Source organism: Anomaloglossus baeobatrachus, chromosome 5, assembly GCF_048569485.1.
Source record: "Anomaloglossus baeobatrachus isolate aAnoBae1 chromosome 5, aAnoBae1.hap1, whole genome shotgun sequence".
Classification (NCBI taxonomy): domain Eukaryota; kingdom Metazoa; phylum Chordata; class Amphibia; order Anura; family Aromobatidae; genus Anomaloglossus; species Anomaloglossus baeobatrachus.
In genome coordinates, this window is record NC_134357.1 from 140,659,151 (window position 1) to 140,678,129 (window position 18,979).

The 18,979-nt window shown below is 47.8% G+C and overlaps 1 protein-coding gene across 1 annotated transcript in view; it reads right to left on the reverse strand.

The window, feature by feature from the left end:
• Positions 1–18,731, reverse strand: part of DNAJB12 (DnaJ heat shock protein family (Hsp40) member B12) — an 80,671-nt gene extending 61,940 nt beyond the window's left edge. The window contains exon 1 of the mRNA XM_075348938.1: positions 18,540–18,731. Coding sequence (XP_075205053.1) covers positions 18,540–18,672 — 133 coding nt within the window. The 5' untranslated portion in view covers positions 18,673–18,731. The remainder of the gene's footprint in view (positions 1–18,539) is intronic.
• Positions 18,732–18,979: the final 248 nt, after the last annotated feature.

Consider the following 18,979-nt stretch of genomic DNA (forward strand, 5'->3'; position numbering starts at 1 on the left):
CATCACACGTACAGGAACACACGGATGTGTGAAGGAGGCCTAAGATGAAGGTTTTGATTTTTAAGTGTTCAGAAGTGAGTTTACTGGTATATTGGGCAAGCCTGTAGAGATCAGAGGGAAAAGCCCCAAATATACATGATTGGGGTCTACAAACAGATAGCTCTGGTGATTACCATAACGGAGAGTGTCGTGGTCACTATACAGAAACGTCCCAGAATGCATGGCCACGCCGCGTTTCAGTCCTTCATTCGGCATATATGTATGAAGACCCCTATTCCAAGGCTCCAGTATAGGGGAGGATGACAAGATGTATGGGGAGGGTTGGAAGGAACAGCTGGAAGTCACACAAGCATCCAGCCGACATTACTGCCACCATTACAGTAGATCTTCAGGTTTGTATCCATCTTCCATTATTAGAATAAAACACGTCACTTCTAGAAGCAGCGGCCCGTGCCCATGATCAGGGTTCTGGGCGCAGCGGATTTTCGCTCTTCTCCCGCTGAGAACACTCGCGTCTCCGCAAGCATAAATTGACATTCTGCGGCTCAGGAAGCCACAACACATGCCAGTATATGCTGCGGAAAAAAGTAACACAGCGGGCATAAGATTTCTATGAATGCATCCACTGTGCTTGTACTGTACAACGCAGTGTTTTGGATGCAGGGAACATGCGGTGTCTTGAATGCTGCTATTCCTGATCGTGGGCATGTACCTTTACTGATGACGGTCTATTGTTTGGACTGAAATGTTTCGTGATTTTGGACTGCAATCACAAAGAAAATCAGTTAACCTCTGAGTGCCAGGCTCTTTATGCATCCCATGTTCTATCATAACTGTGCTGCCCGCGGGATCAAGCTGAACAGTCTTCATAGGTTCTTTAATGCAAATACACAAGTGATGGGCGAATCCCAAAGAGGCGTGTGACCAAGGTGCCTAAATCTTTGCTGCTGGCGCCTATTGATATCTGTGGTCTATTAATATCCGGCTCACCGACACCCAGACTTGCAGAGGCATGGACTATTTCCAGGCAGTGCCCAGCAGGGGACAGGCAGCAAGATCACTTCTCTGAACAAGGAAAGAGTACGTGCGACTGCCCGCTCTACTGATCGCTGCAAACATTACATGGAGAAAGCAGCGTCTCTGCCTGAGAATAGGAGGCAGCAGAAGTGACTGGTGCCTGCCTCAGCTACAAGGGAGTCAGGGACAGGTCTGACCATGAAAATCTGCTGACAACTTTTGACATGAGGGGTGTTGAAGGGACTGTCACCAGGTTTTTGCTCCCCCATCTGAGAGCAGCATAACATAGGGGCAGAAACTCTGATTCCAGCGATGTGTCACTTACTGAGCTGTTTGCTGTCATGTTGATAAAATCCATGTTTTCTCTGCTGCAGATCTAGCAGTTATACAGAGCTCATGAATATGCTGGACTACCTGGTAGTGCACTAATAGACTTCTAATGATAATCTACTGCTGAGTAACAGTGATTTTATCGAACCTACACTAAGCAGCCCAGTAAATAACACATCGCTGTAATAAGGATCTCTGCCCCTACGTTATGCTGCTCTAATATTAGGTGGCAAAAACCTGGTGACAGATTCCCTTTAAAAGAGAATTTTCCATGCTGAAAATGGTATCTCTCCTGCAGGCAAGATGGTATAGAGCTCATCAGATTGTTAACACTTCTGTGAAAAAAAAGTCTCAGTAAAACTCACATTTTATTCATTAAAATCCCTAGTGCTTGTATGTATAGGAGTCAAGTGGGCGGTCCAACATCGTGATTGACAGTCTTCCCTGTATGGCTGTGCATGGAGCAACACCTGTCAATCACTAGTAGTACCGCCCACTGGACTCATACAAACACCAGGGAGTTCAATAAATTAAATATAAAAGTTATTCTGATTTCTTTTTAAAAAATCCTATATAAAATTCTGCTCAGTTTGTCCTTCTCTATACCGTGCAGTCCACAGATCAGGCTGTGTTCCAATTAAACTTTCCTTTACGGTTTTAATACCGGGTTTTTCCAAAAAATAAGCCCTCCCCCAAAAATAAGTCCTAGCAGGGATTTTCAGCATTTTCGGAGAAAGGCTTAAATATAAGCCCTCCCCCGAAAATAAGCCCTAGTCCCGGATCAATAATGAAGTGTCCGAGCAGCTAAAAAAGTTACAGATACTGCAGGACACGTCATTATACACAGCAGCACCCGGCAAATACACTCACCCGACACTGAGCGGCAGGACCTGCAGTGATCACACACACACACAGACACACACACACACAGACACACACACAAACATCAGATCGCACACATAAGCAGATCGCACACACAAGCATCGGATCACACGCAAACATCAAATCACACACACACACACACACACACACCGGATCGCATACACACTCACCTCATCCAGCGACACCGATCTCTTCTCGCCGGGAGAATCCCGAGAGGCAGTGCAGTGGAGCGCAACGAACAGGACCTGCGGCCGGACACGTGACTTGCTCTCATTGCCTGCTGCCGTAAGTGCTGGATGTGTGTGTGTGTGTGTGTGTGTGTGTGTGTCTGTCAGTGATCTGCTGTGTGTGTCTGCAATCGGCTGTGTGTGTATCTGTGAACGGCTGTGTGTGTGTGTGTGTGTGTGTGTGTGTGTATCTGTGATGGCTGTGTGTGCCTGCGATCTGCTGTGTGTAATCTGCTGTGTATATCTGCGATCGGCTGTGTGTGTGTGTGTGTGTGTGTATGTATGTATGTATGTATGTGTGATCGGCTGTGTGTGTGTGATCGGCTGTGTGTGTGTGATCGGCTGTGTGTGTGTGATCGGCTGTGTGTGTGTGTGATCGGCTGTGTGTGTGTGTGATCGGCTGTGTGTGTGTGTGATCGGCTGTGTGTGTGTGTGATCGGCTGTGTGTGTGTGTGATCGGCTGTGTGTGTGTGATCGGCTGTGTGTGTGTGATCGGCTGTGTGTGTGTGATCGGCTGTGTGTGTGTGTGATCGGCTGTGTGTGTGTGTGATCGGCTGTGTGTGTGTGATCGGCTGTGTGTGTGTGATCGGCTGTGTGTGTGTGATCGGCTGTGTGTGTGTGATCGGCTGTGTGTGTGTGATCGGCTGTGTGTGTGTGATCGGCTGTGTGTGTGTGATCGGCTGTGTGTGTGTGATCGGCTGTGTGTGTGTGATCGGCTGTGTGTGTGTGATCGGCTGTGTGTGTGTGATCGGCTGTGTGTGTGTGATCGGCTGTGTGTGTGTGTGATCGGCTGTGTGTGTGTGTGATCGGCTGTGTGTGTGTGTGATCGGCTGTGTGTGCCTGCGTGTCAGCTAGCAGCAGGGTAGGACGGCGTGCAGCACCGACCGGAGATCACAGGAGGACCTGGAAGCCACGCAGACGTCTGGGTCTGGTAAGTATGAGTCTCCTGGGAAGTGGGGGAGGAGGTGTCTGCTTTTTTGGGGGGTAAACTTACCCCCAACCGTGTTTCTCCAAGAATAAGAACTCCTCCAAAAATAAGCCCTAGTGCTTTTTGGGGGGGGCAAAAAAAATATAAGACAGTGTCTTATTTTTGGAAAAACACGGTAGTAGCATGAATGAGGAAGTAAAGCTATAAAATAGCACATGTCACGCCGGTAAGGGCTGCCTGTGTAATCCCTGGTGCTGAGGTGCCCTCGGACCTACACAATCCCTCTCCTCCATCTAGGAGCCCACTACAGCCAGCGCTCAACAGACAGGAGGGAGTGCGGAGCGCTAACTGCAGCAGCAGGAAATGCGGAGACAGCACGGGGGGGGGGACGGGCTCACCCCACATAAATATATCACCCTCATTCATGCTGCTGCACTACAGAAAGGTATATTTACCGCCTCCTATCAAGACTGGTTTTTCAATGCGGCCCGTCCGTTTTTTGACGGATGCGGCTTGATACTGAGCATGCGCAGTGCAAAAAAACACATCCGGTGTCCATAGGCTTGCATTGTAAATCGTGCCGCATCGCGCCGGATCCGGCGTGATGTGGTTTTTTCGCCGCACAAAAAAACGTGCCAGGCAACGTTCCATCCGGCCGCCGCATGGGCTAAATATGCCGGATAAGGCCATGCGGCACAATACGGCGCTAATGAAAGTCTATGCAGAAAAAAAAACGCAACCGGCGTCGAAAAAAAAAACGGTTGCGTTTTTTCTGCAAAGCACCGTATTGTGCCGCTCAGCAAAAAACGGATGTGTGAAAGCAGCCTAAGATGTGTGCACGCTGAGTTCTTTATTGCAGAATTCGTGATTATTGCGCAGATTGTTGTTGTAATCTGCAGGTCTATCCTTATGCCAGCATAGTCTATGAGAATTCTGAAGTGCTGTGCGCACGTTGCTTCTTTTTACCTTGCAGTTTTGGGTGCAGAAAAAAATCTGCAGCATATCAATTGTTGGTGCATTTTTTCACTTAAAAAAAAAAAAAGTTCGCTCATCTCTACTGCAGAGTCATTGTAACAAGGCCTATACACCGTGCAATGCTCCTCAGGGAAATTAAATATGCAAATTGTCTCTACAGGGAAGAAAAGGCCAAACTCTGGTGCCACCTATTGGAAGTAGCAAGCCTAAAAGTCAACGTCGACACTTTAAAGAGCCTGGTCATCTGACTTAGGACAAAAGTCAAGCCAGAATTTCAAATTCCAGACAGTTTTGGGATGTTGCCCCTCATCAGTGCAATGTATGAGATCTTATTTAACTGTATGAGAGGCTTAAGACAAGGATCCAAAAGGGTAATGTTACCCCCTTGTCGAGAAAGATTTAATTTCCCAGAGGAGCATTGAATGGCATATAAGCCTCGTTACACTGACATGTCACTCCCCTCAAGGAGAAACATTACCCCTTACATCCCAGTCGTTAAGGGAATCTGTCAGCAGGTTTTTGCTCCCCCATCTGAGAGCAGTAGAATGTAGAGACAGAGATCCTGATTCCAGCGATGTGTCACTTGCTGAACTGTTTGCTGTTATTTTGATAAAATAAATGTTTTCTCTGCTGCAGATCTAGCAGTAAGGGCTCTTCTCCACTTGCGTTTAAAAATTGACAGCGACACTCGGCTACAAATGTGAGTCGAGTATCCTGCGTGTGTCCTGCGTGTGGTCTGCGTGTGGTCTGCGTGTGTCCTGCGTACGGTGTGTGTTTTTTCCTCACATAGCATCCGTATGACATGCGAGCGTCATGCGAGTGCTATGTGAGTGTTTATGCATGCAGCATAGGACTGGCTACGGGAGAAATCTCCAGTAATACCAGTCCTGGCCGTGGTTACCTGCACTGAACTCCAGAGCTGTCACCTGAGCTCCAGAGATCAGCCCGGTCTGTCTCCAGCTGTGCTGAACTGAACAGCAATCGCCGGGGAATCCATCACTCGGCGCTCGCTGTTCAGGCTGCCCTCTGGAGCTCAGGTGACAGCTCCGGGGTTCAGTGCATGTAATCGCGGCCAGGACTGGTATTACTGGAGATTCCTCCGGTAGCCAGTCTAACGTGGTATGCAAATGTCAAGGATCCGTGTGACATGCGTATGCCATCTGTATGACATGCGCATGCCACCCGGATTCTGATCTTTTTTCTCTCTCCCATAGGATTGCATGGGGGTGCGAGAGCTGAGACTCGGTGCAAATCGCAAATTTTTATCGGATCGCACTCGCACATAGAAATCGCAAGTGGAGAAGAGCCCTTATAAAGAGCTCATGAATATGCTGGACTACCTGCAGCACGCCAAGTAGTCCTGTAATGATGATCTACTGCTGATTAAACAGTGATTTTATCAAAACTACACTAAGCAGCCCAGTAAGTGACACATCACTGGCATCAGGGTCTTTGTCTCTACATTATGCTGCTCTCAGATTAGGTGTTAAAAAACCTGGTGACAGATTACCTTTAAGCCTCTTACAAAACCAATCAATTTAGTGCTCTTTCAGACCTCCATGCAACACTGTCCCGTGCACTGACCAGAAGGCACGGACTTCCCATGGCTCTCCTAACCAGAGTGACAGCTTCAAATATTTATATGTAGCATAGGAGACCTCTGGGAAGTCTGTTGCATTGTGGTCTGGGCACAGACATCTGAAAGAACTTAGTGTGTGCCATGTGCTCATCTGAGAAAAAAAAACAAACAAAAAAAAAAAAGCACAACAACAAAACACAGGATCACTGCCATCTTGAGTCCTAGGGATTCAGAGGACATGGCATCCACAGCGTGCTGTGCATGGATACAATGTAGAGATGATGCACAACTGGGTGCTGCGGTAGCAGATCCCACTTTATGGGTCACTCGAAATGTCACTAGTGGCTGACTTGCTCACTGGTGGGTTGTGCAGTGCCCCTCTCCTGCTCAATGGGACACCCCAGTACATAATACCCTATTTTCTGGGCTTCTGATGGTGGACTTTAAAGCTCTCCTGACCAGATAGCAGTGACATCTAATGCTAAATGTTCATGTTTCGCCTAAAATAGTGAGATACTGCATTACCCTTTTAGGCTATGTGCGCACTAGGAAATGGAATTTTCTTGAGAAAATTCCGCATGCTCTCAAAGATTACCGCACCCGCGGTAAAAAAACGCGGGAAACCGCACCCGAAAACCGCATGCGGTTTGCCGCGGTATTATTCGCGGTATTGCCGCGTGCGGGTTGGCATTCAATGCAATAAAGCACATTAAGAAAAAAAAAAAGTCATTTAATTCTGAGATAGTAGATAGATAGATAGATAGATAAAGAGACAGAAGAACAGATAGAGGGATAGATAGATAGATAGATAGATAGATAGATAGATAGATAGAGGGATAGATAGATAGATAGATAGATAGATAGATAGATAGATAGATAGATAGATAGATAGATAGATAGATAGATAGATAGATAGATAGAGGACAGATCGCTGCATTTCCCACGGTCGGCAGTGAGTTCACATTACCGGCCGTGGGAAATGACCGGTAATTACCTCTGCTGTCTGCTGCATTCAGCCTGTGTCTGTGACAGTCGCGGCTGGATGTCAGCAGTGCAGGACGCCGGAGCCGGAGCTGTGGATTATGTCGGAGCTGTGGATTACGCTGGAGTTTTGTTGCGGGAGGGGTTAATAAAATGGTGAACGAGGCTTGTTGGTTTTATTTAAAATAAAGGATTTTTCGGTGTCTGTGTTTTATTCACTTTACTTACGGGTTGATCAAGTCAGCTGTCACATAGACGCTGCCATGATCAAGCCTGGAGTTAATGGCGGTGATCCACCACCATTAACCCCTTGTTATATTACCCTGACCGCCACTGCTACACGGCGGCAGGAAGAGCCGGGGACACGCCGGTATTGCCGCATAATGGATGCGACAGTGCCGGGGCAGCTGCGGCTGATATTCTCGGCTGCTGGAGGTGGGAGTGAGGCGGGGGACATTACCCCTGCCCCTCGCCCTCCCCAGCCTGAGAATACTGGGCCGCCGCTGTGTGCTTACCTCGGCTGGACGGTAAATATACAGCGGAGCCCACGTGCTTTGTTTTCTATATGTCCGTTTGCTTTCTATGTGTGTTCTATGTGTCTGTGTCTATGTGTCTGTGTCTATGTGTCTGTGTCTATGTGTCTGTGTCTATGTGTCTGTGTCTATGTGTCTGTGTCTATGTGTCTGTGTCTATGTGTCTGTGTCTATGTGTCTGTGTCTATGTGTCTGTGTCTATGTGTCTGTGTCTATGTGTCTGTGTCTATGTGTCTGTGTCTATGTGTCTGTGTCTATGTGTCTGTGTCTATGTGTCTGTGTCTATGTGTCTGTGTCTATGTGTCTGTGTCTATGTGTCTGTGTCTATGTGTCTGTGTCTATGTGTCTGTGTCTATGTGTCTGTGTCTGTGTCTATGTGTCTGTGTCTATGTGTCTGTGTCTATGTGTCTGTGTCTATGTGTCTGTGTCTATGTGTCTGTGTCTATGTGTCTGTGTCTATGTGTCTGTGTCTATGTGTCTGTGTCTATGTGTCTGTGTCTATGTGTCTGTGTCTATGTGTCTGTGTCTATGTGTCTGTGTCTATGTGTCTGTGTCTATGTGTCTGTGTCTATGTGTCTGTGTCTATGTGTCTGTGTCTATGTGTCTGTGTCTATGTGTCTGTGTCTATGTGTCTGTGTCTATGTGTCTGTGTCTATGTGTCTGTGTCTATGTGTCTGTGTCTATGTGTCTGTGTCTGTGATGTGTTTGTGTTTACTCTCTGCTCCGCTTCCTCTTCCTGTAATGACATCACTTCCCTGCAAAACCGCAGACAAGCGATGTACATTACCGGAGGTAAACCGCGAAATACCGCAGGGAATAACGCAGGAAAACGCAGTGAACCGCACAGAATTTGCTGCCTGCGTTATTCCCTGCGGGATTTCACGATTAACATTGGAGTCAATGGAGTGAAATCCCGCAGCGATGTGCGGAAAAGAAGTGACATGCACTTGTTTTTGCTGCGGGATTCCCGCAGCAAAACATGCAGCTGTCAAATTCCGCCCAGTGCGCACAGGATTTTTTTTCTCCATAGGATTTGCTGGTGATTCACTGCAGGGATGTTATGAACATTTTCTGCAGCGAAACATGCAGCAAATCCGCGAAAAATCCGCGGCAAAATCCGGTAAGTGCGCACAGGGCCTTACAGTTAGGTCCAGAAATATTTGGACAGTGACACAAGTTTTGTTATTTTAGCTGTTTACAAAAATATGTTCAGAAATACAATTATATATAATATGGGCTGAAAGTGCACACTCCCAGCTGCAATATGAGAGTTTTCACATCCAAATCGGAGAAAGGGTTTAGGAATCATAGCTCTGTAATGCATAGCCTCCTCTTTTTCAAGGGACCAAAAGTAATTGGACAAGGGACTCTAAGGGCTGCAATTAACTCTGAAGGCGTCTCCCTTGTTAACCTGTAATCAATTAAGTAGTTAAAAGGTCTGGGGTTGATTACAGGTGTGTGGTTTTGCATTTGGAAGCTGTTGCTGTGACCAGACAACATGCGGTCTAAGGAACTCTCAATTGAGGTGAAGCAGAACATCCTGAGGCTGAAAAAAAAAGAAAAAAATCCATCAGAGAGATAGCAGACATGCTTGGAGTAGCAAAATCAACAGTCGGGTACATTCTGAGAAAAAAAGGAATTGACTGGTGAGCTTGGGAACTCAAAAAGGCCTGGGCGTCCACGGATGACAACAGTGGTGGATGATCGCCGCATACTTTCTTTGGTGAAGAAGAACCCGTTCACAACATCAACTGAAGTCCAGAACACTCTCAGTGAAGTAGGTGTATCTGTCTCTAAGTCAACAGTAAAGAGAAGACTCCATGAAAGTAAATACAAAGTAGTTGTATTTTTTATCCCTCTAAATATTGTATTTCTATAACTGTTACTTGTTTGTATATGATCCTCCTGAATTGTAAAGCGCTACGGAATATGTTGGCGCTATAGAAATAAAGATTATTATTATTATTATTATTTATTATACAAAGGGTTCACATCTAGATGCAAACCATTCATCAATTCCAAAAATAGACAGGCCAGAGTTAAATTTGCTGAAAAACACCTCATGAAGCAAGCTCAGTTCTGGAAAAGTATTCTATGGACAGATGAGACAAAGATCAACCTGTACCAGAATGATGGGAAGAAAAAAGTTTGGAGAAGAAAGGGAACGGCACATGATCCAAGGCACACCACATCCTCTGTAAAACATGGTGGAGGCAACGTGATGGCATGGACATGCATGGCTTTCAATGGCACTGGGTCACTTGTGTTTATTGATGACATAACAGCAGACAAGAGTAGCCGGATGAATTCTGAAGTGTACCGGGATATACCTTCAGCCCAGATTCAGCCAAATGCCGCAAAGTTGATCGGACGGCGCTTCATAGTACAGATGGACAATGACCCCAAGCATACAGCCAAAGCTACCCAGGAGTTCATGAGTGCAAAAAAGTGGAACATTCTGCAATGGCCAAGTCAATCACCAGATCTTAACCCAATTGAGCATGCATTTCACTTGCTCAAATCCAGACTTAAGACGGAAAGACCCACAAACAAGCAAGACCTGAAGGGTGCGGCTGTAAAGGCCTGGCAAAGCATTAAGAAGGAGGAAACCCAGCGTTTGGTGATTTCCATGGGTTCCAGACTTAAGGCAGTGATTGCCTCCAAAGGATTCGCAACAAAATATTGAAAATAAAAATATTTTGTTTGGGTTTGGTTTATTTGTCCAATTACTTTTGACCTCCTAAAATGTGGAGTGTTTGTAAAGAAATGTGTACAATTCCTACAATTTCTATCAGATATTTTTGTTCAAACCTTCAAATTAAACATTACAATCTGCACTTGAATTCTGTTGTAGAGGTTTCATTTCAAATCCAATGTGGTGGCACCCAACTCGCGAAAATTGTGTCACTGTCCAAATATTTCTAGACCTAACTGTATATAGATTGGATTATAGATATTATTTTTAATGGACACATATAGTAGATAGCACATCATCACTGCAAAGTTAAAGGGAACCTGTCAGCAGAAATTTTGCCCTAAACCTAAAAGTTTCCCCTTCTGCAGCTCCTGGGCTGCATTGTAGCAAGGTTCCTATAGATATTCCGCCCCCTTTTAGATCAAAATAAATAGTTTATAAAGTGGTACCTTTCAGTTTGAAAATCTTGTTAATGGTACACGGGGGCGGGCTGTCTGTTGTCTGTTACTGTCCCTCCTGCCGCTTTAAGCCATCCCCCAACGCTCATTTACATACCTCAGGACGCCGCCCAGTGCGTCCAATGTCTCGCGCATGCGCCGTGCCACTGTAGCGGGACTGTGCACAGTGTGACCGCTGGTGACGTGTGCGCAGGCACGAGATTATGGGCGGCGCTGTGATTTTCATCAGCAAGCTCCCGCCCATAATCTCGTGCCCGTGCTTTTCCCTCTGCCTCCATCGTTCTGCGCATGCCCTGGCCAGATGACCCAACGTCACCTCTTTCCCATCTTGCCCTGGAGCAGGAAATAGATGGGACGAGCGGAGCAGGACACCACCGATCATCTGGTCAGGGCATGCGCAGAACGGTGGAGGCAGAGGGGAAAGCGCGGGCACGAGATTATGGGCGGGAGCTTGCCGATGAAAATCACAGCGCCGCCCATAATTTCGTGCCTGCGCAACGTCACCAGCGGTCCCACTGTGCACAGTCCCACTACAGTGGCACGGCGCATGCGCAAGACATTGGATGCACTGGGCGGCGTCCTGAGGTATGTAAATAAGCATTGGGGACGGCCTAAAGCGGCAGGAGGGACAGTAACAGACAACAGGCAGCCCGCCCCAGTGTACCATTAACAAGATTTTCAAACTGAAAGGTACCACTTTATAAACTATTTATTTTGATCTAAAAAGGGGGCAGAATATCTATAGGAACCTTGCTACAATGCAGCCCAGGAGCTGCAGAAGGGGAAACTTTTAGATTTAGGGCAAAATTTCTGCTGACAGGTTCCCTTTAACAGTTACTGATAGGGAGGATCGAAGTAATGGAGGATTCATCCAATGAGATTATTTGGGGAAGCTTTCTTATACTGTATTTTGTTACAAGTTTGCAGCCTAGAAAATGGCAGGATTGGGGTCTGCAGCCGGCTTCTGATTCTGCAGGGGTCCAGCCTGTTAGGCTCTACCACCAAGACTAGTGGTTCCCAGAGCTCCAAAAGAAGATGGCGGAGACCAAGTAACTTGAACATCCGGATGTGGATTCTCTAATTACCAGTCTGAAGAATAATTACCAAAATGTAGAGACAAAAACATGAAATGATTAGAAATGAATGAGGCTCCACAGCAGCATGATGTAACAAGGAGCAATTTCTCCATACAAACAGGAGGGAGCAATGTAAGGGCTCACACAGAAATGGCGTGAGAAAAAAATCAGACTGAGTAATGTCTGCTGCCGGGGGACATCAGCCAGCATCACAGACAAGGGCAACGTGCGCTCATCCTAATGAGACGATGAGCCAGGGATACACCAGCCCCATGTGCCGGGATGTCTAGAAGAGGGTGACCAAATCTAGGTTTTACATAGTGGTGACAGCAGCTGTGTACCTGCTCTCCATGAACAGCTGACATTACAGTCCCTGCAGATAGAATGCATTTATTACACGCTAATTGTTTGTTATAGAGCAGAGGTCCCCAACATCTCTGACCTCCCGAGCCGCAGCCAGCCCAAAGGCGGGCCGCCGAGCCACAGCCAGCCCAGAGGCGGGCCGCCGAGCCGCAGCCAGCCCAGAGGCGGGCCGCCGAGCCGCAGCCAGCCCAGAGGCGGGCCGCCGAGCCGCAGCCAGCCCAGAGGCGGGCCGCCGAGCCGCAGCCAGCCCAGAGGCGGGCCGCCGAGCCGCAGCCAGCCCACAGACAGGCGCCGAGCCGTAGCCAGCTCCTGGTCCCCCTCACATTAGTGACACCCAGAGCCCTCATTACTAGTATAATTACAGAAAAAGCTTTTCCACAGAAATCACACCGAGGCAGTAGTATATCGAGATCAGGGGTTCCTACCGTACCCCCATTCAGATCTGCTCACAAATGTCACCATATGGAGGCCATTATAAGGAGGATAAGAGTTCCCTGTTCTGATGATAGAAGGAGGTGCCAGTGGTCGGACTCACACTAATCATTAGGTTATTAACTAGTATATAGATAGAGGACATCTGGTTTTCACTGGACAACCCCTCTAACACTAAGGGGTGCTTCACACACAGCGAGCTCGCTGCCGAGATCGCTGCTGAGTCACGCTTTTTGTGACGCAGCAGTGACCTCATTAGCGATCTCGCTGTGTGTGACACTGAGCAGCGATCTGGCCCCTGCTGTGAGATCGCTGCTCGTTACATACAGCCCTGGTTCGTTTTTTTATTGTTGCTCTCCCGCTGATAAGCACACATCGCTGTGTGTGACAGCGAGAGAGCAACAATCCTGAATGTGCAGGGAGCAGGAGCCGGCGTCTGACAGCCTGCGGTAAGCTGTAACCAAGGTAAACATCGGGTAACCAAGGTGGTTACCCGATATTTACCTTCGTTACCAGCCTCTGCAGCTCTCACGCTGCCAGTGCCGGCTCCTGCTCCCTGCACACGCTAAGTTAAGCGGTGTGAGCTGGTAACTAAGGTAAACATCGGGTAACCATACCCGATGTTTACCTTAGTTACCAGTGTCTGCAGCTTCCAGACGCCGGCTCCGTGCAAGCGCAGCGTCGCTTGCACGTCGCTGCTGGCTGGGGGCTGGTCACTGATCGCTGGTGAGATCTGCCTGTTTGACAGCTCACCAGCGACCATGTAGCGATGCAGCAGCGATCCTGACCAGGTCAGATCGCTGGTGGGATCACTGCTGCGTCGCTAAAGTGTGACGGTACCCTTTGGTCTTTATTTGCTGTAAGTGATTTGCAGAATGATAGTGTGTGGGGCAGCAATGTAAATAATTGCAAAAAGTCAGCAAAAATCCACAACCCAAGATCTAAACCTGATATAACATTTGTATGTGGAAAAACAGATCTTTTTTAGAAACGCACATTATAATGATAGCAAGGACTCTATCCAGGCCTCATCCGTGTTCAGTCCTGTATGTAATAATATGGTCAGTTTCATCATTGTTTGTTCAGTGTCAGCTTTTACTATCAGTGATTTTCACATATGGGATAAATTACAGAGTCCATCACAGAAGCCATCCGTGCACTGTCTGGGATATTCACAGACATACTTGTATGGGCAATTTTCATCAGTGATGCCGGTGAAAAAAAGAGGTCTGTGATTTTTTCAGACACTTATGTGAGCAGCACCAGAGTATAACAGGTCCATATTCAATGTATGAAACTCACACACGTCTGAACGAGGCCTTAAGGCCCCGTCACACACAGAGATAAGGCTGGTTTCACACTACGTTTATTTAACATCCGTCCATAACGTTTTTTTAGCCGAAAAACGGATCCAGTGCAAATGCGTTTTCACTTCAATGCATTTGCAATGGACTCGCGTCCACCTGCGTTCGCATGCGTTTGCGTGCGTTAGACACAGGATCTGTACTTTTGCGTTATTTTAACATGTTTCAAAAACGCTACTTGTAGCGTTTTTTACCTTTGTCAAAATAACGCATCTCACAGGATCCTTCACATTGCGCCGCGAGCTGCAATGCATTTCAATGAGCGCTGGATCCTGCCTAGCAGAATGCGTTGAGTTGCGTTGTAACAGGATCCTGCTTTTGTACTGAGCATGCCCAGAAAGTACTGAGCATGCCCAGAACCAGTCTCGCGTGATCTGTCTCTCTCTCCTCCTCCCTCCCTCACCCTCTCTATCTCTGTCTTTCCCCCTTCCTCTCCTCCCTCTCTCTCCCACCTGAGAGCTGCGGACACTCGTAACCAAGGTAAATATCGGGTAACCACTTCTCTTAGTTACCCGATGTTTACGTTAATTACGTGTGCAGACAGCCCTGCTCCTAGCAGCTGCAGACACTCTTAACCAAGATAAATATCGGGTATCCAAGCCCGATGTTTACCTTGGTTACCAGCGTCTGCAGCTGTCAGAAGCCGGCTCCCAGTCTGGCACGTTAGTTCCCCTCACTCCCAATCACATGACTCCAATGCCCGCCCCTAAACATCCAGTGACAGGATCCTGCAAAATAACAGATGCGTTAGCATGCGTTTTTTGCTGTAAAAGCAGGATCCGCTTTTGCAGCAAAAAAACGTTCATGACGCATGTTAAAAAGACGTAGTGTGAAAGCAGCCTTAGTCTTTGGCAGATCTGTGGTTGCAGTGAAATCATGGACATATTGTTCCATTTGTACACAGCCACAAACCTGGCACTGATTGTCCACAATTTCACTGCAACCACAGATCTGCCGCAGATTTATCTCTGTGTGTGACAGGGCCTTTACATTGATGAACTATGGTTGGAGAGTGCACAATGCAATTACTTTTCATGATTGTGAATGAAGGATCCAGAAATAGAGAGAAGAATCAGCGGTTTCCACATGTTAAGAACCGCCCTCCTAAGGATTGATGGTCACTCATTAAAACTATCCTATTGTATGTACACAGGCTGCACGAAAAACTGGAGTGTACCCTACTGTATCCTGCAGTGGTGTATGACCTCCCATCTACCCCAGACTAAAAATACAAGGGCAGCGGTGTGACTGGAAAATTCGAGAGGCAAAAACAGTGGCATTTTTTTGATAATCTTACTTTTATTTTTAAGAGCACAGAGGGAAATACATACAACTGCTAGACTAGATTAGTGGCACTTTCTTATCTTTGTTGTGGTCTCTCATTTTGTAGGACAGAGCTGCACTTTAGGCTGGTTTCTGACGTCCCTGTTTTAGGTACATGTGACATTCGTTTTTAACACGGATGCCCATGTACCCATGTTACCCTATTGTGTACTCACACGGCCGTGTTTTCACACACACCGTGTGGCCCCGCTATTTCACACAGAGATCTGCCCGTTTTTTCTCCGGCAGCACAGGTGTCACACGGACCGCAGACTGATGTGATCCGTGTGACATCAGTGTGACACAGACTGGAGAAAACACGGGTTTTTAAATAAAAAGATTTTCTATATTTACCTGTATCCAGTGATGCTGTCTCCGGCTCTGCTGCCTCCCGCTCCTGACCCCCGCTCATTATATTCATCGATTATTCACCACAGTAAGCAGCTGGGAGCAGGGGCATCGTGGTGACAGCGCTGGAGACAGCATCATTGGGGACATCGCTAGTGACAGGGGAGTATCCTGCCAGCAGTGTGTGCAGGGACGTCCAGCAGGTCATCGGATTTCCCAATGACCTCCTGATGACACTCCTGCGACAACTGGGCTAAAGCGATGGTGACTTCCAGGGGTTCATGAGAGTTCATTGGGAACTCCGATGACCCCCTGGATGTCACTGCACAAACTGCTGTATACTCACCTGTCCCCGGCGGTGCTGTCCTCAGCGGTGCTGTACCCTGCCTGTCCCCGCGATGCTCCGGCTTCCAGATCCTCGGGCAGTGAATAATCAATGAAAATAATGAGCGGGGGTCAGGAGCGGGAGACAGCAGCACTATACACAGGTAAATATAGAACATCTTTTCATTGCAGAGACGTGTTTTACTTGGTACGTGTCACACGTATACAAACACGGATGTCACACACGTGATCATAACCATGCGTGTGACTGGTACCTGGATAAACACAGACGTCTGAAACCGACCTTACAGTTATATGGCTTAAAATGTGTGAGTCAGTTATCAGCTGACGAGATCCGATCACTTCTGTATCTGAGTGAGTGGTGTGGATGGCATAATGACCCGCACACCTACTGATTCATGGGCACAACAGTTGAGTATTGTGAGCTCTTCTACTGAACAGGCAGAGTGCATGACCCCAACAGCGGCACGGCTTACTCCTCACGCAGATCTGGACTCTCCAGACTCATGGGGAGAACACCATAACTGCACTGATCTGGGACAGCCTGATCCCAGGATTCTCCCCGCACTGTGGGAGCCTGGAGCATCACTAAGGCTACTTTCACACATCCGGTTTGAGCCCTGCGGCTCAATCCGGCTGTGAAAACTATGCAACGGATGCGGTGAAAACACCGCATCCTTTGCATAAGTTTTTACATGCGGGCCGGTCCGGTTTTTTCCGGTTGCGGCATGCTACTGAGCATGCGCAGTGGAAAATACCGCATGCGGCGACCGGATGCGTTTTTTTTCCGCATCGCGCCGCATCCGGCCTCCATAGGGATGCATTGAAAAATGCGCCGCAGCGGCCGGATGCGGCGCGATGCGGTGTTTTTTGCCGGAGCAAAAAACGTTGCAGGGAACGTTCGATCCGGCCGCCGCATCGGCTACATCTGCGACCGAACGCAAGCCCCTGCGGCACAATACGGCACTAATGTAAGTCAATGCAAAAAAAACCGCAATCGGCGTTACAAAAGCCGGTTGCGGTTTTTCTGCAGAACGCCGTATTGTGCCGCAGAGCAAAAATCCGGATGTGTGAAAGTACCCTTATCTCTCTGCTCTCCAGATCAAAAAGGTGAACCCAGAGGACTCAAAACAGAACATGCCCCAGAAAAAGCCAGGAATAAGGGAATTCATCAAACTCAACCCTGTGGGCACGCCAAGCCTATGTGGAAGTTTTAGGCACAAAAATATTGGCACAAAGCAAGCCAACGGTGAATTCTGAGACCATCCAGTCTACGTCTACACAGACTCAGGAAATCTCCAGTGCGTTTAAGAGTCTATGGAACAAAGTATTCCCTGTTTATTAAGGAGTAACTTCCCAGTGTACAGTTTTGGTACCTTCATATCCTTTTAGGACTGAATAAATACTAGAATGGCAGGAGCCGGAGACGTGAGCAGGGACCGCTTGTGATAATCACGGCAGACACTTATAAATGGTTATTGCCATGTTTTCCTTTTTTAACCTATAGAAATGAATGGAGTCTCTCCTACATGGCCGCCTCTGATGCATGATGGGGCCCGCTCGTTACAGATGTGCCTGCCAGCAATGGGGCACTTTCACACACATCTGGGAACAACCCTTTACACTCTCCTCCTGCTGTTATATAATGGCGGTGTTACACTCCGTGAGAAGCCGCAGCATTTGCTATGATGTCCCCTTATAGAGGAGCTCTGGAGACCCCTTTACCCTCTCCTGCTGTTATACAATAGAGATGTTAGTGATCACCCCCTGCATTCGCCATGATGTCCCCTTATAGAGGAGCTCTGGAGACCCCTTTTCCTGCTTTGCTCCATTGGGGAGCAGATCACACACACTGCTACGTCTTGATGCAACCTTGCAATGCTTTATTAGATGTCATCTGTCTAGTGGTCTCTGTTATCAGCAGTTTTAGGCCAGGAAGAGACTGTTTATTGGAGAAAGAGAACAAACCTGACCACAGCTCTGTCCCCAGACCCTGAGTATACTAGGGGGTCCCCAGCCCCTCAATAACAGCACGGGCAGCAGACAATACGCATGGCTGTGTGAGGGGCCATGGAGGGCATAGTCCGGCCTGCTGTAATGTACAGGCCCGGAAATATGTCGAGATAGTAACTACTCAGCAGCTCAGCCGTGAAGGATTGTGGGGGATGTAGTCCGCGCGTTATTCCGCTCTCAGAACTACAGCCATCATTCCAGAGGTAAAGTGAAGCACAGGCGGAGTGGCTCCAGACCTCACACGGGTCATCTACACGGGCAGATGTCCACGGAACACCGACACAGATATATGTATTCACACAGCAATACCCGCCCAGGAAACTACAACTCCCAGCATGCAGCTGTCAGCAGCCATGTTTCCGCAGCGGAGTCGCTCCTGGTTCCAGAGACGCGATTACAAGACCTCACACACTTTTACCCACCACCTCCCCCGCAGTCCTACACTGCTAGACAACGGCCCATAACACTGACACGTTCTGCGGCAGAACAGCACTCTCATTTATACCACAATTAAGACCTAAGAGTCACTAACAAACTACAATTCCTAGAATCCTCTGCGCGTCATACGTCATACACGCATGCGCACCCAGGAGATGTGACGCAACAGCTTTCCTTAAACCTAGTCTTCCCCCACCCGTCGATTCTCCGGTTTCCTTCTACCGCTCCTTACCCTGTGCTCGATCAGTGGGAAACAGCTTCTGAGCCTTCTCCAGGAACCGGAGGGCCTTCTCATGGTTCTGGTGTTTGATGGCGTCTACGGCGATGCTTATACAGCGCTCCGCCTCGTCCCGGTTTGATTCCATTGCGGAATCACTGTTAATGGGAGCTGGTGGGCGGCGCTCCTCAAGCGCGTCATCAGGAGTCTGGCGCGGTTGGATGACGTCAGACATTCCTTGCATCACTAGAGGCGGCCCGGGCAGCCAAAAACAGATGGCAGCAGTTATGCAGTGTCCTGAGTTTATCATTATGGAAAAAGTTGTTTTTTTTCCATAATTTTTCTTTACACATATTCCAATTGGAATACTTGTTAGAGAAGAACAATTAGTCACCAAAATAAGACCTAAATAATCAACGCATAAGTTGTAGAGGCCAACGAGCCAAGAACAAGCA